General features: G+C 49.6%; 1 protein-coding gene across 21 annotated transcripts in view; it reads left to right on the top strand.

Moving 5' to 3' along the window:
• The window catches only part of Hdac4 (histone deacetylase 4), a 289,492-nt gene that overhangs the window by 207,946 nt on the left and 59,511 nt on the right, over positions 1 to 22,035 (top strand). For 18 of the 21 annotated variants that reach the window (XR_012447440.1, XR_012447441.1, XM_074072154.1 and 15 more), the window contains 7 exons: positions 1,711 to 1,842; positions 5,348 to 5,460; positions 9,646 to 9,762; positions 9,852 to 10,050; positions 12,307 to 12,545; positions 17,760 to 18,017; positions 20,413 to 20,599. Coding sequence is in view for 19 of the 21 variants with exons in the window: in XM_074072154.1 (XP_073928255.1) it covers positions 1,711 to 1,842; positions 5,348 to 5,460; positions 9,646 to 9,762; positions 9,852 to 10,050; positions 12,307 to 12,545; positions 17,760 to 18,017; positions 20,413 to 20,599 (1,245 nt within the window). In the remaining 2 variants the exon portion in view is untranslated. The remainder of the gene's footprint in view (positions 1 to 1,710; positions 1,843 to 5,347; positions 5,461 to 9,645; positions 9,763 to 9,851; positions 10,051 to 12,306; positions 12,546 to 17,759; positions 18,018 to 20,412; positions 20,600 to 22,035) is intronic. The other 3 variants (XM_074072165.1, XM_074072167.1, XM_074072163.1) reach the window with 1 other exon arrangement.

The raw sequence follows: 22,035 nt of genomic DNA, 5'->3' as shown, positions 1-22,035 counted from the left end.
TTGCGAAAGCAGACTGAGATTTGTCATTTTAATGATATTTAGGGATCTTTTTCTCCCTTAACACCTCCATCCTTATCTTGATATCTGTACCCACGCTATGACACATTTACCTGAGGGGCCAACAGGGACCAGCAGCTGCAGAGAACCACGCTGCCAGCCATAAAGTGTATCAATAAGGTGATGAAGGGCTGGGGTATGCTCAGTGGAGTAGTGTCTGCCAAGCATGCACAAGGCCCTGGGCTCATCCCCAGCACTGCAAAAATCAGATAAGTTTTTCCCTGTGTACTAGCAAACTGATCAACACCACACATCTGTGTGTAGAGCAAGCTCAGGATACTGTGAAAATGTCAGGTCATTTTTGTATCTAACATTCATGTCCGCACTTTGGGAAGAGGCTCTCTTGTCCTACACATGGTTGGTGCAATTTGCAGAAATTCTGAACTGTTCTTAGGAATTTACCCTGCAGGAATAGGAGTGAGCAAAGATGCCTGTCTATGTCAGCAGAGTAGGAGCTAGAGAACAGTTCCCACTGCTATCCACACATTGGAGCACCGTAGGAAATGGCATTGATGGATTGGGCAGAAAGGGTCAAGCCCATGCTTCCTGCGGCTTTATATAAAGGTGTGTCTCATACGGTTGGTGCAATGTGGCAAGTGGCTGTTCAACTGTTGCTAAGGGCTTTGTCCATCCTTAGCTGCCTTTAAGCAGACACAGGAGACTCAGGTCTGTATGCACAAAGTAGAGCTGACCTGCATGGTCTGTACCTTCCACCAACTTTGCGTTCTTCCAAAATGAGGATGAGTATGCTCAGAAAGTTTTAAGAAATGCTTTGTTGTGCTTTTCCAAAGAAACTTGGCTGGCAAGTTTCCTCAAACTTAGACATCAAACTTGAACTTCTTCTAATGTGAAAAGTATCCACTTGGATTAATCTTTCCCAAATATGCATTTCTTTCTTCTGTTTTTTAACTGTCCTGTGGTAAAACCACACTGAGATTGATGCCAGGTGAAACAGGTATTTGAGACTATGGAGGAGTTAGGGAAGCAACCCCTAAACCTCGCATAGCACATCTTTCTGTCCTGAAGAGCCATGTAAGCATGTAGCTTATGATGAGGCAGAGAGATCACACATCCTGACACTTGCTTACTCTACAGGGACAGCTTTGGTATGTATCTGCCTAGGCATGTATGCCTGTGTGTGTGTACACGCAGGCTATCTTTTTGTCAGCACAAACACCTGTTTCTGTGTTGTCATTTATTTTTCATTGTGTTCAGGCTAATGCCATTTCTTACGGTGCTCCAGTGTTGTGGATACAGTTGAAACTGTCCTCTAGTTCTTACTCTGCCAGCAAAGACCGGCGCCTTCGCCTTTACTCACTCCCAGATTCCTGGTTTAGAGAACATGGTGTCCTGTAATGTCCAGCAGACTCTGCCCCCACCAGTGGTTTACCAGTCCATCCTCCCCACCCCTGGGCTGATTGGGAGACATTATGGTTGGATCCAGCCATTTCAGAGAACATAGCCTCAGACATGCTGCATCTGTTTCATAACCTGAAAAATGGGTGGCCTGAGCACTCTGCCCCCGGAGTGCTGCCTTTGCACTCCCTGGCATTAATGGATATTTGTGCAGTGTGTGTATTTTTAAACCACTGATGTGTTACTTTTGACCCCAGCTGTGTCTGCCTGGCTATAATGACATCTCCTTTTGTGCAGCTTCTGAGCCCAACCTGAAATTGCGGTCCAGGCTTAAGCAGAAAGTGGCTGAGAGACGGAGTAGCCCCCTGTTGCGCAGGAAGGATGGGCCTGTGGTCACTGCTCTAAAAAAGCGTCCCCTGGATGTTGCAGGTATGTCTGGAAACAGGCAACTCCACCTCCCCACCTGTAAACACTTGAATCTCAACCTGACACAGCTAGCCAGCAAGGTTTTATTCAAGTAGCACTGCACACACTAGTCCCAGCCACTCAGAGGTGGGGACTTGGAGTCTTATCAACTTTTAACCCCTGAGTCAGTTCCTCAGAGGCCATCATTAAGCCTAGGTGAGAAAGAGAGATCTGGCTTTACATCACTGGCAGATGTTCACAAGGGATTCTCTGAAGGTGAACTTTTAATAGCTCTGCCTAGTAGTGATGAATCCTGTGTTCTTGCTTGCTCTCCATTGTCCACAAATACTATGGGAGTGCAGGTACTTTCCAGAGTCTTCCCCTTCACTATGGCCACAGCAGAAGCAGAGGAAGAGCAGGAATCTCAGCTGGTTGGGCTTTGATGAACCTTTTGCTGTTGGCCCCACCTGGTGGTAGACACACAGCAGGATGCAGGCAGAACCCTTTCCAAGAGAGGGAGTGGGGAGTGTTCTACTCTCACAATCCTCCTGAGGGCAGTTCTCCAGGGTACACCACACTCTGCCCCCCCACCCCTCCCTGGGGGCTAGCCCTGAGGTCACATTGCCTGCCAAAGCACACACACTAGCCTATTCTAGATGCCAGTCTAGCCTGTGTGCCTGTGGGTCCTCCTGAGGGGTGGAATCTGCCATCTGCATGCCTTGGGGCACTGTTGTTTGTCATCATCCCCCTCTCTTCCTGTAGTTTTCTATCCTCTGATTGTACCAGAGACATCTTGTTTAGAGAGACCAAGAAATTCTGTGATCCAAAGTCTCAAGATTCTTACTGACTGGGGGGTGGGAGTCCAGCTTGAGTTAGGAAGTGTGTGTGTGAAACCTTCAAACTCAAGTTTGCTCCCTTGCAGCAGAGCCTGGCTTGGGTCAACCTTGACACATATTGAGCCCTGCATTCTCCCTGAGCAGACAGTTAGTGAGATGGCGTAAGGAAGATGCCAAGGGAAAATAGATCCCTGTGTTAATCTGGGAAGCTCTCCAACACTCTGCTCTAAGTGCCATCACTTGACATCTACTGAATGCTATTTGAGAGTCAGAACTGGGCTGAGCACAGAACCAGTGAGACAAGTTGCTTGCCTTCCAGGAGCTTACAATCTAGTTATGAACCAAGGCCATCAGGAGAGAGACAGCCCAGGAGTCCGCCATAATGGGTCTGGTTAATGCTAAGTGTGCTAGTCAGAGGGTCCCCACCAAGGAGCCCCAGAGGAGAAGAAAGGTCAGCAGATTGTCATGCTGACTAGGCAAAGCTTGGGAGAAGGTAGTGTTGGAGCTGCAGCTTGATGGCTAATTGAGAGAGGCTTTTGTTCTCCCCTATCAGCCCAGGCTCCTATCTAGCTGTAACAACAGGAAGAATGCTCTTGAGTGGTGCTGAATTTCCAGATGATAGGACAGTAAAGGGCTCCAGGAAGATAGTCCTAAGTAGAGTAAAGGGATCCTCCTACAGGAGTGCTGAAGAGGCAGTGAAGGGTCCTTGAACAGGAGAGAGCCACATCCAGCATGTGTGCAGGGAGGACCAGGAGATGGGCCCCATGGAACACAGCAGATTAGCAGTTGTTAATTAAGAACTTACCAAGAAGAAAGTAAGCTGCCACCCCTGCACTGGAAGTCACCACAGTTGTTCAGTAAGTGCTTGTACCAGAGTTGAGTGCATGCCTCTTCCCACATAGCCTCTCACCCTTTTCACTTAATAGTCACAGGTATCTCTTTGGTGCCTAATGGTATTCCCATTTTGCTGGTATAAATGATATCAGCTATGTGTTTATATTTATTTCTTTAGAGTAGATTCCTGGAAGTGGAATGGAAAAAGAAAAAGAAAAAAAAAAAAGCTAATGTTTAGAGTTAAAAGTGGATGGAAAATCAGATTTGTAGTTTTTCTTGGCCAGAAGTATGTCATATAGACGACAGTGCTTATCTGGCCCCCTGCCGCAAGTAACGTTTCCAGGAGGGTTTGCTAGAGCTTGGTGTAGCTGGAAACAGCCAACCAGGGAGTAGGTCCAGGGTGAGGTTCTGGGAGGCTGACCTGGAGCAGTGTGACACCAACAGCCAAGGTGAGAGAGCTGGATGGCTGGAGAAAGCAGCCATGTTTGGGAGTGCTTTGTGAACGTCCGTCCGCTCAGCCCAGATGACTCCCAGCAGCTGCCAGCCAGTAAAGGCAGGTAAACCTAACTGCACCAGAGTGAAGCCAGGCTCTGGAATTGGTGCTTGATGGAAAGAAGGGAGATGGAAAGCGAAAGAAGAGGGAAAATGGGGTGGGATCAGGTCCTGTGTTCATGATCAGTGTCTGTGGTATTGAGCCAACATCAGGCTTGTTCGGTCACCAGGACCAGTGGGTGAGTGGAAGGAGGGTGGTGATAGCTGCTGGAAGGATGAGGGGAACATATGGTGGCCTTGGTCGACAGCCTAATCAACAGAGGACTGACCCGTCCTCATCGGCTCAGTCTAACAGGGGGCTGCATTTGCCTTTGGCATCTTCCTAAGCCAGGTGGCCTGGGGCAGGTACCGTCACTACTCAGTGCCATTTCTTCTCTGTGCAGGCCAAACTCTTAGAACTCTGTCCTCACTATCCTCTTCCTCCATGTTGCTTAAGGCTGTTGGGAGCCAGTTTTCAGTCAGCTCTGTGGGCACCACCCTCCTACAGGGTTCAATGAATGAGTGTCTGTATACTCAGGTTCCCAGGGCTCCCAGCAGACTGGGGGCATGGACAAGGCTCCTGCTGAAGGAGGCTGTCCCTAATCCCCTTCAAGCAGCCCCTCTGTGCATTCAGATCCAAACTTTCAGGGCAAACAGGCCATGTGTGTGCCTCTGGGAAGTCTTAACCATATGAAACCATTGGCAAGAAGCCACTGAAACAGACATGAAAAGCTCAACAAATCTCTGAAAAACATGGAGAGCACAGGGGCCATCCGCTGTGTATAGTTACACAGCAGCCACTGGAGGGGAGGAGAAGCTTTGAGTTGAGCCTGGTCTGCTAAGTAAGGGTCCCTACTGTGGATGTCATGCAAAGATGCTAAGCCACTGTCCCACACATCTTCAAGTAGAACTGGTGAGCCTTAAACACCCTTGGCTGTGTTTCCCTGCATCCTTGATGTCACATAGTAAAATGAGAAGGTTTCGTGCAACATGAGCAACAATAGCAGGTTGGTAAGTATTTAAAGGTTTACCTTTCTGGTGTTTCAAATCATCTTGAAATTCAAAGAGCTGTAAACTTCATAGTGCACACACTGAACAGCTCACCTGGAACCAAGAGTTTTACCAAAGCTTATCAGGCGGCCAGTGGCAAAATTGAGAAAACGGAATTAAGCTTCACATTCCCTGCTTCAAGCCCTGGCCTTGTGCTTTTTGGTTAGGCTTTCTGCCTGCTAACAGGCAGAAACCCAAAGAGGAAAGCCAGCATTCCCACCACAGCCAGTGTGGCCATCTGTGCCGAGCCAGCTTCAACCATTGTCTTTCACCTGCAGACTCTGCATGCAGCAGCGCACCAGGCTCCGGACCCAGCTCACCCAACAGCAGCTCCGGCAATGTCAGCACCGAAAATGGCATTGCGCCCACAGTGCCCAGCATCCCAGCTGAGGTCAGTGTACCCAGGGTCAGTCACATGACTGCCATGTCCCCTATCTACATGGTGTCCGCAAGGGGAAAGGCAGAGATTGGGGGAAGGTGTTAACCTGAGGAGGGCTTCCAAAGTGTTATCCTCCCCCTTTTCCTCATCTCACTCACCTTGAAGTGTGAGGGCCTTAGATCTGAGATGTCAGCCAATCTCCCTCCATCTCTCTCTCGTCATATTGCTGTGGAGGGCGTCACAGTGAGACTGCAAGCAGTGGTGCCCTAGGGAGGCATATGTACTTGGAAATGGTTTGCAGAGAGAAAAGAAAAACATCATCATATGTCAAGAAGTGCACAAGTTAAAACGTGGGCCAAGAAACCAAGTGTTGGGGAGACAAGCACCATGGGTAGTCAGCCCTGCCAGATCAGAGGAAGGGGAAAGAATCCTTAAGTGCCTCAGGCTGCAGGACTCAGCACCCACACCCTTACCTTCATCAGACCTCAAGGGCTGCAGTGGTCTGGGAGGGGCATCAAAGAAAGTTCTGGAACCAGCTGGTGGAGACGATGTCTGAAACACCAGAGCTTAGTGAAGAGGAGGTGTGGGCATCTAGCCAGCTGTGGGTTGCGCCCTCAACCAGAAGTGGGTCAAGAATGGCTTTCCACGGCAGTGGGTCCCAGAACCTTTGCTCACTAGGCACCCTCCCTCATCCCACAAACCTCTCTGCCCTGCACCTGGCCCAAGACCCAGCAGGAGGAAGGCTGCTCTACATGTCCCCTGCTAATGGGGAGAGACAGTTGCTAGCTGGGATGCAGGAAGACAGACTGGAGACTTCACACTGCCTTAGGGATGTTGCAGGCCTAGATGGGGTATGACAGGACCTTGACAGTGAGCTTTCTGAAGGAATGAGCTAGAAATGTTGTCTGCTGTTGCAGCAGAGTATATTGAGTGGGAGGTTCTTTTTGAGATCTCTCTAACTTACAGAAGGCTGTAATTTATTAAGTATAGTTATTTATTTCCTTCTTAAATATTTAGAAATGAATATTGCCCCTCCAAATGGTTGACAGTCTCAGTTGGGATACACAGGCACAAGTGCTTAGCATTTTACTTTCAAATTTCTAGCCCCTTTATTAAAAGGATTATTAGGAATGCTAGGAGTGACGTCCACACTGTTGCCTCCTGGTCACTCAGTTCCCTTTCTCTTACTCTTTTTACTCCACACCTCTATTTCTTTTATTCTTCATCCTGCCAGTTTAAATACTTACTTAGATTATTAGAAGTTTTAATAGTCCTTCTCTGCCAGACCGAAGTCATGGCTGAGATCTACATGTAATTAGCCTCAACACACAACTAGAAATTACTTCCTGCCCATGAATGTTGAGGCCAGTTCCATCTTGTTGATCATGGTCACAGGTACATATTTAATGGGGTACATCACAGTTAGTATTGTTGCAGTGCCTTATTTGGGTGGAGTAACATGCTTCTGGTTTAAATAATGTGTTTTTTTAATAATTCATGTGATATATAAATTAAGCTATGGTAAATTAATAGAACATATAAAGAGGGATCATAAGAATTATAAAAAGTGTGGTTGTCCATGGTTCATATTAGATAGTCATTATCACAGGTACAGGTGGCCTTTGAATATTTGGTCATACAAAAATGACCAAAATATTGTGGATTTCAAATATCATTAGCATTGACTTGGGGAGCTCCATGCTTCATACTCACTGGCTGGCCATGTGGTTTGGAGAAAACAAGCCTGCCCCATAGCAGGCATCATGGCAGAAGCCTGGGCCTCAGGTCCAGCTCTCTGCAACTCCTATGGAAATACCACTGTGTCCTAAAGGCCCCTCTACAGGGAACATAGGGCTGAGGAGAACAGCTTCTGGTGTCCAGTCCAAAACTCCACGTGCTCTTAGAATGTGTGTCACAGGTGCTCCAACCTCTGCCTCTTGCTTCTTAAGATGCCCAGTCCTCAGGAAGCTGCTGAATCCTAAGAGTGGATAGAGCTCTAGGAAGCCCCTTCCTGGGAAGCCTTCCAGAGGGCTCTGCCCAGAGACAACAGACACCACAAATGCCCTGCTATTTCTCATGTTGGCAGATGCTTCATTTCTAAAAATAAATTAGGTTACAAAGCTAAGTTAGTTGCACAAGAAATGACAACTTTGCAAATATTATGAAATCTACTTATTTTCTTCCCAGCTAATCGTATCATGAGAGAGTCAAGCTGTCTTTGGCAGTCTCTAGCATCCTCTCTAAAGCACAACTTGGGGATAGTTCTTATACTTTTGACAAAAACATTTTGTGTAGTAAAAAGACTTCCTAGAAGCCCTTGGTCATTACTTATGCATGCGTGTGTGTAACTTGTGAGCAAACCCAAAGGTGGCTGGAGCTGTTCTCTGGGGCAAAGGGCACAGTTGTTTCCTCCCAAGGAAGAGGGCTGCTGCTTCTGAGTTGCTTCACAGCAAGGGAGATTGGTAAGGCACCAGTGCTTCCAGGTGGTTCCCTACACCATCGTGAGGCAACAGGATACTGACATGAGCTGAGACAGTGGCCTCAAGAAGGAAGGAAGTTGTTTTCTAACCAGAGTTCTACACAGGTCACCATTGTTTACAATAACTTGCAATAATTTTCTGCTCATACAGTTTTTTCCTTGGGAATGAAATTCTAAGGTACTGAAAATGTTTCTCAGCCTTAGTTGTATAATCTGCTATGAGAAGAACTAGGGAAAATTGGATCTTGTATTCATTACCAGTGTGACTTCTTGTGTAGATGTCTGCCCAAACCCTGTCCATCCACACTGTTTGTTCTTTTCACATAGCATACATTTCTTACGGGCCTGCCAAGTAGGGAGAGTGGTGAGTGAAACACTGTCGTTTTGAGGGAACCTTGTCTGTTCTACATATAGAGCTTACAGAGAGCAGTAGTTCAAGTCCTCAGGGCACTTCTGCCAGCCCTGTGTTTGTCATCTTTCTCATTCCCCTTCAGGCTCAGGCTTGAGTGGTCTGAGCCATGTTATAAAGTACGTGATGCTATAATTTGTGATTTCAACTTAATCTGTCACAAATGAGTGTCCAAGTGACCACAGCCAGGATGTTTCCTGACTTCCTGTGGGTCCTGGTGTGTAAATATACCTGAGGTCACTTAACGTTGATGTAGCTGGAGAAGCCACATGTTGCCACTGTAGTGCCCCTGCAGCCAAGGACTCATGTGCTTGGGAATCATTTCTTCAGGACTCTTCCTTTCACATTGCATCCTACAAGTGAGTTTCAGGGTCAAAGCCAGCTCAGCTTTTAAGGCTTCCAACACAGATTGCCAAAATGCCATACAGAGCTTGCACCAATTTATAATCCACTGCTGTATGTGTTTCTGATTTTTTTCTTTTTTAATTGGTATTGGAGCTTGAACTCAGGCCTCTTGCTTGCTAGGCAGGCACTCTACCAGCCCTATTTTGTATTGGGTTTTTTTGAGATGGAGTCTCGTGAACTGTTTGCCTAGGCTGTCTTCAAACCATGATCCTTCTGATCTCTGCCTGCTCAATAGGTAGGATTGCAGGTGTTGAGCCACCGGTGCCCAGCTGTTGTTTCTGGGCTGTCATTTTTAAAAGTCTTTGCCAGTGTGATGAGTCATTAAATATGTTTTTAGATGACCAGCAATGTTGAGTACTTACTTGCTCATGAATCTGTTCCCCTTAGTAGGAGTTCCTTTGTCATTCGTCTTGCTGTGCAACTTCCTCACTGTTAACTGTTCACTGAGTGGTTAGCTCTTTACATATTAACTTTAGTCTTCCCTCTGCATTGTCAATATTGCTTTCACTATCCTCAGCCTTGAGAGCAGATGTTTCTTTGGTTTCTGCTTTTAATGTTATGTTTGGAAAGGCATTCCTAACTATAAAGATACCTTTTTGAATGTACTATCCTAGATTTTCTTCTGATAGTTTTGTGGTAAATAAGCAAATTGAAAAACAAGGCGATGATGGATAAGATGACAAAAGAACTCTTATTAGGAGGGATAAGCTCATGAACTGAGTCATGTTTCCATACTCGAGGTATGCTTCACAATTTGCACTTTCTTACATGCTACATTTTGTTCAACCTGGTGTACATATCCTCACGTCAGTGCAGTCTGCCTTGGGTGTGCCTTGCTACCCTGGGGTGCGCTGCTCATATTTGGCCATAAGAGACTGTAACAGTCTGTGTGTTCTGTCTGCAGACCAGCTTGGCGCATAGACTTGTGACTCGAGAAGGCTCAGTTGCCCCACTTCCTCTCTACACGTCACCATCCTTGCCCAATATCACCTTAGGACTTCCTGCCACTGGTCCTTCTGCTGTAAGTTGGCCTCCATGAGTCTTCTTGGCATGGGTGACTATCATGGGACCTGCAGCCCAGTTACCTTTGTCTCTGGCTATGCCTTTCAGGGTGCAGCAGGCCAGCAGGATGCCGAAAGACTTGCTCTCCCAACCCTCCAGCAACGGATCTCCCTGTTCCCTGGCACCCACCTCACCCCGTACCTGAGCACCTCGCCCCTAGAGCGGGATGGCGGGGCAGCTCACAACCCACTGTTGCAGCACATGGTCCTTCTGGAACAGCCACCTACACAGACACCCCTCGTCACAGGTGGGTACCACACAGCCACAGGCTGCAGCCCGAGTTCTGGGCAGTAGGTCCAGGCCATTTAACTTGGTGTGGTTTTTGGAGGAGGCTAGAAAAAGCACCTGTGTCTACATGACAGTTTCTGTGTATGTGTGTCCCTGTGTGTGGTGGGCTTCTTGACTACTGCAAGAAACCAGGTCCTACCTGGAAAGCTGGTAATCAAGTAAAAGCGTATGCCACTGAGCCTTTGTGACTGGAGTCCCCGAGCTCTTCACCAGCCCCGTGACTGGGGTTCCTGTGTGGCTCAGGCGAGCAAGTGCTGAAGCACAGAACTGACCTGACAGGTTGCCAGCATCTGTCAGCAGCAAAACCTACAGATGTGCAGCATCTGAGACTGGTTATGCCTAGAAAAATAGCAATTTAGAGAAAAACAGGAAACTCATTATGAAATTTGCATGGCGACAACAGTACAAAAGTGTGGGATCAGAAGTGAGAGAATGTACAATGCTTTTTTATGAAATGAGGGAGAGCCCCACCCCACACCATCCTTAACTCAGTGGTTGGCTTCCTGAACGTCTACTGATTGGTTCAAAATCGACAGCTGGACTAGCCTTAGAGCTGGCCTTGTGATCTCTCGTCATTCACTTGGTCAGACTTGCGTGTGGGGTGGAACCCTGACAGATGTGTGCATTTGGCCTTAGGGAATTGATTTTGTGTTCTTGTCTCCCTTGAGCATTTGCCTGTTTCAAGTCATTGGTCTCCATGGGAGTGGCGTGTCCAGTCCTGGGTGTCAGCTAAGACACAGGGAAGGCCTCTGTGCTCTGTGCTCGAGCTTCACTTTATACTTGGTCCCTTCCTTTCTCTTCCCCCAGATGCCTGAGCTTTACCCACTCTTGTGACTCGGAGAATCTCCTTGTTTTCTGAAGGCCTCATTTTCCTGACTGAAGCAAGGTGCTAGCGTAGAATGTGACAGGCTAAAAGGTGGTGTGCTCCTCTGGGGAGGCACCTGGTACCTATAGGCCTGTTGGTGGTGTTCTCCTGGTTGCAGCAGTGGCTTCTCATTACCCTTCAATCTGCATGCTCTTTCTTCCCCTGCAGCCCCACCATCTCTCCCAGCGTCACCTGGGCCCTTCCCCTCTCCTTGCCACATAGTCCCAATTCTGGGTCTCACTGGGTTCCTCTGTTCTCCTGAAAGAAGGAGCCTCTGACCAAGGTTCCTTCTGCCCAGATTTGTTCTCAGAAGCTTGTTATCTAGAGCAATAGCATCTGGTACAGAAGCCACCAGCCACATGAGCATTCAACTCAAGAATGAAAATGTGTCTCTCATCATTATGTCGTACCTCAGATGCTCATATGTGACCATGGTTCCCTGGCAAACAACCCCTCATCACAGTGTGTACTGCCCATGGCACTGGTCTGGCATAGAGGCCCAGCTCCTTAGCATGGAGTCAGTCCTTGCTCTGGGGACATCCTTCACTTCCTGCTCACCACTCCGAGCAGGCCAGCTAGAGGCAGCATGTGGAATGCTCTTTTCTAAGGCTCTTGCCCTGTCAGGCCTGGCTCTGCCCTTGTTCCACAGCCACCCATCCTCCACCGTCTGCATGTTGTGTCACATCTGCACTTGCCTGCCTCTGCCTGCAGTTCTGAGTGCACTTCAGTCTTTTGCTGGGCTCATGCTCCTGCGGGAAGATTTGCCTCCTTCCACTTGCAATCCTCCCTTTCTCTCCCAGCATCCACCCCATGTTTGGAACACAGTGAATGTTCCTGTGATGGAACCTAGTGAAGGTCAAGGTCTCAGAGGTAGCTTGGTGTCTGATCACTGTAGGTTCTGTCAGTTTAGCTCTAACTTTCTGTAGGCTGCTGCGGACGCCTCCTCCTGCTGGTGACTGTGATGTGTATGCCTGTGCAAACTAGAGCTAGAACAGCCCTTCTTTCACCTTGGCTCTGGAAATAGAGGTCCCTGTGGGAGACATTGTGGATAGTCCAAAGACAGGCCGCTGTCCAGATCTGGAGCTGCTTCCTTGGACAGAGCTCCCAGGTAGACTGCATATTCCTGATCTTTAGTAAAGAGTTGCTTCTAAGTTTCTGTCCTCCTGCAACCTATGGCTCTCAGCCTGTAGCTAGGGTGAAGCCATTAGCAGGATACCTTATGGCATTGTAGGAGCAAGCACCTGGGTCCACAGGTGTGCACCATTGTCTCCATTGCTTACTCAACAGCTTTCTCTCCCCTTTCTTCTTCCTCTTCCCCCTCTGCTGTTTGTTTCTCCATATTATCTTCAGACTGGTATCTTTCAGGCCTGGGGGCACTGCCCCTCCACGCACAGTCGTTGGTCGGTGCAGACCGTGTGTCCCCATCCATCCACAAGCTGCGGCAGCATCGCCCACTGGGCCGCACACAGTCAGCACCCCTGCCACAGAATGCACAGGCCCTGCAGCACCTGGTCATCCAGCAGCAGCACCAGCAGTTCCTGGAGAAGCACAAGCAGCAGTTCCAGCAGCAGCAGCTACACCTCAGCAAGGTGGGTCTGCCCCTGCCCCCTCTCCTGCTGACCTTGAACCAGGAGAAGGGAAGGTGAGGCGCACATGAACAAGGTGGGTCTGTGCCTTGCTGCCCACCTCATTCCCTGATAACTTTGAACAGCCACAGACAGGGAAGGAAGGAATAGCTAAGCACGTGCTCTAGCATGGAGCCTGGGGCGGTACAGTGCTGCTTGGAGCTTGTGTGCAGACTCAGTACATCTGTGTAGCAGGTGAGGGTGCACAGCATGGCAGGGTGCGACTGAAGCCAGGCCCTGTCATCAGGATCTGGGCCTCTCTTGCTTCTCTGAGAGATGGAGGAGAGGCTTTCCTGACAGGTCAAGTACAAGTGGAGTCATAAGGAGGAAAGCCCCTGCCCTGCACCAACCATCATCTTGTGGGCAGTGACACTGATCCTTACTCCTGCCTGGTCCCAGTTTCCCCTCAAGTCCCTTTGGCTCCCTCCCAGAAGGACATCTACAGAGCCCTCAGCATGGCCAAAGGCTTCATTTCACACTCCCAGAATGGTGAACCGGTTTTGAGAAGGCTCCTTAAAGATAGGAGTGGCTTCTCCCCACATCCACCCCACTGTGCTCTCTGTTGTAGGCTGGGAGGCACAGGATCAAGGAGTCCTCAGTGTCTTAATCCCAGTGGCTGCTGCCTTAGCCCATATGCCCAGCACAGTCTAAACCCAGGCCCCTCCTACCCACCCAGCACTGCGACCATGGGCTCTCCTCACCCACTGCAGGGCCCTCAGGCCCTCATGCCACATGCAGTGAGCATGTCAGAAGTGGGGTGCTGAACATCTCCTCATTTGCACAGTACAGGAACTTGCCAAGGGTGAGACAGTTGCCTGCCAAGTGTCTGTAGTCCCAGGTGTCAGATGCACTTCCACATCCATCTCTCTAATGCCAGCCGAGGCTTGTTAATTGCACATGTCACCATCTGAATGATACAGTAGGAGGTTTGAGGAAGACAGGAAACACCCATCATGTGTGGTGTACTCTTGAAAAGAGAGATTTAAAAGTCAGGTAATCTCAGTGAATTTTGTTACATGATTGATGCATGGTAGCAAATGACAGTTGATTGAAACATTTATTTAATGTTTTCCTGGGAACGCCCAGGAAGACAGTGATCTTATCTGGTACTGTCTGGCACTGATGTTCCTGTCCTGGTCTTTGCAGAGGTTGTTCCTGGAGCTTGATCCCTGAAGGCCATCCCCAACCTGATTGATGCAGTGGGGCTCCCTGGCCCATTGCTTGTTCAGCCTGTTTCAGAGTTCCACTGCCCTGAAGATGTCACTGGAACAGAAAGGCCACCCCATCCTCATGCCATGTTCCTATTAGCCTTATGAGGTCACTCTAATTCTCCTGAGCTCTGCAGTTCAGGAAATGGCCTTTTTGTGAAAACCCAATTTGCAGAACAGGCCTACCTGGGCTGGCTCCCCCCATTTCTCCGTGACTACAGATTGGGTGGTCACTGCTGCTCCTAGCTTGGGGTTAGTCCTATGTGAGTCTTGTGCCTTGCCATCAGCATGCCTCAAAGTTGTGCAGTGACTGGAGCCTACTGGGGAATATGTGCCATCCTAGTGAGTGGTGCTCTGAGCCTGGCAAGGAGGCAACCTCTATTGACTGCCATCTCTGGACATAACCTGGCCAAGGCCTGGTTGTATAAAGTGGGAAGTTATGCTTAGGTGAAGTGCCTTTTTCTTCCTCTTGAAAGAGGATATTGAAAGTGTCTCTACTACAAGTTGAAGGCAGTTGTTAAAACAATTCTGCAACCCATGATTGCCAGACTCTCACACTCTCACACGGCCAGGGCTTTGAGTGTGCGCCTCAGAGTCAGCTCTGCTTCCCTCAGTGCCACACTCTCAGTCGTGAATGTTGAGAATTAGGGCTCATTTGGGGGGTTAAATTGCTAGTGAGTCCAGGAGTTTTTAAATATCAGCACGTTTGCCAGTGTGGTTTTGGCCCTGCACTGTACTCTGACTTCTTACAAAGTTATTGTTCTAAATATGGAGGGGCATTTGTTTTCACTCAGTTGGTACAAGGGGGTCCTGGTGTCCAAGAGACCTCTGAACAACAAAAGCTGACATGTTGGTGAGTTGCTGCTTCCTCCCTGCCGGCCTCTCCCACCACATTGCCTTCAGCCAGCTTTAGCTCTTGAAGCCAGCTCTGTGGTGAGGGCCTACCCACAGCTTGGCCCTAGAGAGGCAGGGCTGAATTTCAAAGAGGCAGGGTGGGGGAGTGGATTTCTTTGTGGCTGCAGCTCAGGGAGGCTGGCCACACTGATGCCTACGTCAGTGCTGACCAAGTGGCCGTGGTGCTGTGGGCCGTGGGTCTGCTCTGCATCACTGACAGGACTCTGACGTGGGTGGCCTTGCTGCCACAGTAACATACCTCCCAGGCACCCTCTGGAGAGAGCTTGGCTCCCCCTTGGGAACCTCTGGGCTCTTAGGGATGTGAAGTGTGCCTGTGTCTACCCACAGCCCAGCAAGAGCCAGTACTCCCCAAGCCTCCATCTCAGGGTCCCCATGGAGTTCCCAGAGCCATGATTCCTCTGAGGGACTCAGAGTCCTCTGCTCTGCGAGGACACCCGGGAAAGGCACCCTTGAGGGACTTTCATGCCTCCACCTCCGGCCAGGCTACTCTGCCTGCTGTCTCTCTTGAGGCAGAGATGCAGCTAGCCCTAGCTATCTTTAGCTCTTCCTCCTCTGCCCAGCCTGTGAGGGCTGCAGGTGATGCCCACACAGCTTGAGTGGGTTCAGGGGTAAAGCTTCTGCACCCATGTTTCCATCCACACTCCTAGGCCAGCTTTGGAGAGGAAGCCAGTGAGTCTGGCCTGGCAGTAGAGATGAAGGAATAGGAAATTAAAAATGAAGAAGCCAAAGCTCTCCGATGTTCCACCCTGAAGCCCTCCCAGTGTCCTGCATGGAAAGTAGAAGGTGCTCACAGATGTCGACACGTCCAGCACCCTCCCCACAGAGGAGGCCTTGGGCAGTCAGCATCCCAGTGCCTCCTGCCCTAGGTTTCTGAGGGAACTCACCATCATCTTTCAGCCTTAGTGTTCCTGCCTAGAAGCAGGAACCTGAGTCTAGTCATGAGGAAATGACCCCTCCTCTAAGTTGGAGCATTTTACATTGTGAGACACTGTAGAAGTCTAACCTCATAGAAGACAGAAAGGACTTTGTCTGGCTGGTTATTAGTTTCTGATAGTATTTATCCCCTGACCTATCTATCTCCAAAATCTCAGAACACACTCCAACTTTCTTGCTGGACTTCTCACTGTGCTTTCCCTGGTCTACTCCTTGGACTCCCCACTCACTGTTCAATCTGTCTAGCCAAACTCTGTACTTGCACTTCTGCCCTTCTTCACCCGGGACCAGATGAGCAATCCTTTGAGCCACTGTCCCCATGTCCTGACCCTGAAGTCAGGCCCTCCGTATCCCCCACCCTGTCTTGTCCTCAGTCCAATGGCCTGGACCCCCATCCTCCCTGTCCTTAACCTTATGGCTGGGTCTCCTTGCCCTGGTCCTCAGCCCTGTAGTCTGGATCCCATCCCCATATCCTTAGCTCTGTGCTCTAGACCCCCATGTCTCCATTCTTAGTTCTGTGGTATGGGTATCTGTCCTACCCATCCTTAGCCCTATCCCTGCATTTGTAGCCCTCCAGCACATTAGAGCCTCTGTTCCTGAAGGGCGAAACCCATTCTGGCTGCCCTTATTTCTTCCTCCTGGTCCTTACCCATCTCTGTGCCATGACTCCACTTGGCTGTCTTGGAACCTTCTTCCAGGAGCTTTCTCAGGTTTTTTCAAGATATCTCCCTGCTCTCCCTCCCTCCTCCCTTAGCACTGAGCTCTGTCATCCACCCAGGCTACGTCTTCTGTTACCAGTCAGACCATCCCAAGCCCTTGGGCAGCAATATGCAAGAATACCAGTGACCTCCCTGCCAAGGATCCTCAAGAGCCAGACCCAGAGAGGCCCAGGAGGCCAGGATTGCTCAGTGCCCCTGCTGGGCAGAATGGGATCCCACCAGGCTCCCGTCTGCTGCTCCCGCCATGCTGAGGGTCAGGGGCTCCCGTGTGCAGGAGCAAGGGAGTTCACAAATCTCAACAACAGCAAGTGAAATGTTTAGAATTTGTTCTTGTTAAGCTGGTGAGAGGGGTCTGTTGCAACAGCTAAGTAGACGGCTGGCCGCTGGCTTGTGTGAACTGGGTTCTTCCTAGCTGTCTCCAGGTGGGCCAAGACTGTGCATGTTTACATGGTGGGACATCGTGTCCCATGTAACATGATCTGTACACACACACATACAGCAAGTGCCATCGTCACCATGATCTATACACACAGACACATACACACACACAGCGAGTCCATTGTCACCACACTATGTATTGGATCCCCTGAACTTGCCTGTCTTGTCAGGGACAATGTGCCAGTGGCCAGCGTCTCCCTCCATTTCCCCCTTTTGCCCCACTCTGCTTCTGTGACTGGCATTTTGAGGTAACATACCAGGCTGTCCACATAAGATGCATTCTCCACAGTAGTGTGGTTCCTTTATAAAGGTCCACTGAGGTCCCAGGGAACTTGGCACCTGCTCCCAGCTAGGGCCCCACTGACATCATTTCCGTAGTCAGCACACAGAGTGAATGTACAGAGGAGGCATTGGTTTGGGACTTAACACAGCTGGCAGAAGTCAGCAGCTTAGTCAGTCCTTTCCTCCAGGAACGTCCTCATGAGGCTTCTCTTGTCCAGTTCAGACTTTGCAGCACTCCATGTCTGCCTCTGTCCTTCTTCTGAGTTCTCTACCAACTCTCTAGTGTGTCCCTCTGGGCAGCTTGGCTGAGCAAGGGACAAGGGTTCTCAACAACTGTGGCTGTGTGTGAAGCAGAGGCCTTCCCCGCATACCCACTACTCTTCACATGGGGCCAACATCTGTGACTGGCTCGAGTTTCTCCACGCCTGGTACACATGAAGTACTTTAGGAACATCAGGTGCCAGTCTGCTGTCCCTGGGCTGGGGCTCTGCTGGCATCATTTCCTCCACACAGTGATAGTACGGGGTCCAGATTGTATGAGTTAATGAATAGCACCAGTCATCCCTGCCTCAGAGTGACAGTGTTACCATAGGTCCTTTGCGATGCTTTCCTAAAGTGCCAAGTGTATGAGGGGCTGTTTGATGACCTCTGTCTGAACTTTGTTTGTGTCCCCTGCATTGCAGATTATCCCCAAACCTAGTGAGCCAGCCCGGCAGCCTGAGAGCCACCCCGAAGAGACAGAGGAGGAGCTCCGTGAGCACCAGGCCCTGCTGGACGAGCCCTTCCTGGACCGGCTCCCAGGGCAGAAGGAGGTTCATACACTTGCTGGTGTCCAGGTGAAGCAGGAGCCCATTGAGAGTGACGAGGAGGAGGCAGAGCCTGTGCGAGAAGCAGAGCCAGGCCAGCGTCCGCCCACAGAGCAGGAACTGCTCTTCAGACAGGTGCGAGGCAGGGAGAGTAGGCAGGCCAGCCTTCAGCAACCACCTTTGGGCTCCCTTGGACAGGGTACTACATGAGTCACTTGACACTCCACTGTCTCAGGCCTCCACTATCTTCCTGGTGGGTGAGAGAGGTGGATGTATTTCTGTTTCACACTCCATACTCAGGCAGATTGGACGTTGGCCTTCTGTGGATGTTCATGTACCTGCTCTCCAGAAAACTCTCTAGATTCTCTAGATTCCCAGAGACCATTTGCCCTGAGGTCTTGTGTGCTATAGATTAATGTAAAAGCCAGGCATCAGTAGGATTCGGCATAACTGCTAAAGCTGGGAGAGGAAAATTGGCTTCTTAGTTAATCAAAAAGATAAGCAGGGTCTGACCAGAATCCAGGACCTTTGGGAGCCAAGGAGACACTAGTGACCAGACTTACAGATCCAGAAAGACAGTTTGATTTGCATGTGCACTGCCAGTAAGACACTGGAACACCCATGCACAATAACCAAAATCAGAAAGGACTGATGAAAAAAATTCAGTAAATTGTTTGTTAATTTCCAGTGAAAAATAAAACTGCAAACTCAGGCTGGATGTGTGGTTCAAGTGGTAAAGCACCTGCCTAACAAGTATGAAGCCCAGAGTTCAAACCCCAGCACCACAAAAAATAGAAAAGTTAAAAGAATAAAACAAAACAAAGCCCTGCTGACTCTACAGCAGTGCTTCAGCCAGTCAGCGAATGAGAAGTCTTGGATTAGATGCCAGAGTGCCACGGGGAGACTACTTGTGCCTGGTAATCAGGAAATGAGCCAGGGGAGCAGGAGAAGTGGAATTTAATTATACCTTAAGCAGTGACGCTCAATGCCTAGGGGCTGTGTCTGGGGCATGGGAGCCACTAGTTTGTCCATTTTCTGCTCACTGGACTTGTGGTGCTGCCCAGCTGAGTTTCTCCCTGATCCTGTGACAGCCCTAGCATGTGCCCAAAGCTGCTTCTCCACTTCTCCAGAACCTCCTCATTTACCTGTTTGCTTCCATTCCTACCTAAAGTTGTGGGTGAGCATGGATTTGTTCCTTAGAGCACCAAGGCAGCAGCGGCAACACAAGCCATCAGCCTCGATTCTGCAGAACTTATCGAACAGGAGCAGACTGAACTATGTGTGTTGTCAGCTACCGGCTCTGGGCTGCTTTCCTCTGTCTTGATCAGAGGTGGCCTGTGTGATTTATAGAGCTACTTGCTTAGAACCCCTCACTCTAAACATTGCTTTTCAAAATCCAGTAGAACTGCCGGGATGACCAAAGAAAGCCTGCAACTCCTACGACCAGACATAGAGGACAATCTCTGGCCAGGGCTGTCCCCTTTTCTGGGTAGACAGGCCCCTAGAGGGCATCATTTGCATTATCTAGAGTAGGCCCTCAAGAGTTTGTGCGGATGTGAACCCTTCACTATCACCCAGATACAGCATGCAGAGTATTTCAGTAGCTAATTGTAGGGCTGGTATCTGGTAGATGTTACAGATGTTACATTGCTTAGGGAAAGGACCGTGTAGCATCGAAGCATAAGACACATTGGGAACACTTGCTTGCTGTCTTCTCTGGAGAATAACAAGCAGAACTCCTCAGCAGGGAACTTGCTGGCACAGGTAGTAGTTTGTAGAGCACACACAAGTTTTCTTCAGAAATTATGCATAGGCTGAGCTGTGGCTCAGTGGTAGAGCACTTGACTGCATGGGTAAGACCCTGGGGTTCCATCCCCAGAACTGCCAAAAACAAATTATATATATAAAACCATGCATGTCAGGAGAGTTGGTTACTAAGCTGGTCAAGTCCACCATGGTCAGAGGTGAGCTGGGTTAAGAGCATTGTGGGGAGGGCTAAGTGGTTCAGTGACCATGCTCCTACAGGAGGTGCCAGGCTCTCTTCACTAGTTCCTCCTGTGTCCCTGTGCTCTGCGTCTTGCTTTGTTCTGACCCTTCTTTCTGAGGGCAGGAAGATTGGAGCCTGGGTGGAGAAGCGTTCTTCCTGTGATCAGCAGCCCAGGACTGGGCCCTGCTTCTCATGAGGAGCTGGGATTTGTGGACCTGGTTTTCTAGGTCATAGGATTTGTTCATCCAAACTCAGACAGGACTTGGGGGGGGCCATAGATAAGAAGGCACTCTGCTTTCTTGGCCTGTAGAGTAGGACATTGAGCTGTCCCTCTACAGCTGTTTTGGGAGTTGCGGGAAGGAACTACCTCTAGGGTACTGGGCATGTGGCCTTGGAGGCCTTACCTCTGCCTCACCACTTCGCTTTCCATGGAGAACACATACCTCAGCCAGTCCCAGGGTCCCATTGGGATGTGAGTGGCCTTTCAGCTAGGCAGTGGGAAAAGACAACACTCCACTCACCAACAGCCCCTTCCTCCTGCAGCAAGCCCTCTTGCTGGAGCAGCAGCGGATCCACCAGCTGAGGAACTTCCAGGCATCCATGGAGGCTGCGGGCATCCCTGTGTCATTCGGTGGCCACAGGCCTCTGTCTCGGGCACAGTCATCCCCAGCATCCGCCACGTTCCCCATGTCGGTTCAGGAACCCCCCACCAAGCCAAGGTTCACCACAGGTAACACTTGGCCTCGTGACAAGCGGATGGGCCACGTACATGCTACGGGGAGGTTGGGGGGAGCTGTTCAGAGTGGAGGTGGCCTGTTGGTGCTGCCCTGCGCCCAGTGGTCACACTCAGCTGTGGGGCACATCCTGATTTTGTTAGTTTGGGGCTCAGCACAGGCTGAGCCCTCACCTTCACCTTCCCACAGAATCCTAGTCTTCGGCGGAGATCATTCCCAATTCATGTGTCTGCATGGGGCTTCCCAGGTCCCATCCCTGGTCAGCAGGAATAGTGGAATTGTTCCTTTCCATTTACTTCCTCCCTAAACCAAGGGTATATGTGTGACATTGGCTTTGAGGCCCCAGTAACTTACTGGCAATGTTGCCACACTAGGCAGTTGAAAGCCATGCAAGAGCAAAGCCTCATGAATCCCTGGGACAAATCTCTGCACCATCCCCTCCTGTGGTATCTTATCTGCCCACCATCCCATTCATTTTCCAGCAGGTACCTTTGCTTCTTCCTGGAAGATAGGTACTGGAAGTCAGGAGTGAGCCCTTCCTCATAAGTCTCATAAGACATCTTGTTTTTCTGCATACTGCAAATATGGCTGAATTCTTTTCAGCCATAGAAGGGTATATGTGTGACATAACAGTTTCCTTTTAGAAGGAAACTGTTGATACTCAGAGAAAAAATTCAGTAGTAATTATCCAGAAGTGCTTTTCATAAAGAAAAAAACAGAAAGTGGAGTTGACCTCTCCACAAGCCCTTGGCTGTTGACTGAAGTTAATGTGTTCTTGAAAGAATGCAGGCCAGACAAGGGAGAGCCTGCCATGACACCACGGTGGTGACTCACACTAAACAGGATCTTCTGTGACTGGTAGAAGAGACTCTAGGTGGGCCTCTCTTTGTCGATGCCCTTCTTGGTTTGTCTTTGTTACTACTTTCTCAAAGTTATGATAAATCAGAACACCTCATCAGAACAACAAACATGATGGAAATCCTTGGAAAATGACTGCCCTTGTCCCTCTCTCCTGTGGCAGCCCATTGTTGGGAATGTATTTCTCTGCAAGCCAGATGGACAGATAGATGCTGACATGATTTATTTGACAGACAGAGATGTTTGAGAGTTCCCTGAACCTGTGTGGTGGTTAGTCTTTCACACCCTCTTGGCTACCTTCCCATATCTGTGTAGTTCATTCTTGTTGGACGGCTGCTGGCAGCTCTGCTCCATATCAGCTGTGCAAACTTGGGCACCTTCTCGTCTCTGTGCTGCAGTTTTGCTGTCTATAAAGGCAGTAACAGTGGTTCCCACTTCATGGGCTCCAGCCCTGTGCTCATTGTTTCATCCTGGTGACTATTGGACTGCTCTTAACAGTGCACACAGCACATTGTTCGTACACTGACGTGTGTGTGTCCATATACACCTGCATGTATTGCCATCTCAAACTCCT

This window comes from Castor canadensis, chromosome 4 (genome assembly GCF_047511655.1).
Source record: "Castor canadensis chromosome 4, mCasCan1.hap1v2, whole genome shotgun sequence".
Taxonomy (NCBI): Eukaryota; Metazoa; Chordata; class Mammalia; order Rodentia; family Castoridae; genus Castor; species Castor canadensis.
This window is presented reverse-complemented; position numbering and strand designations above follow the sequence as displayed.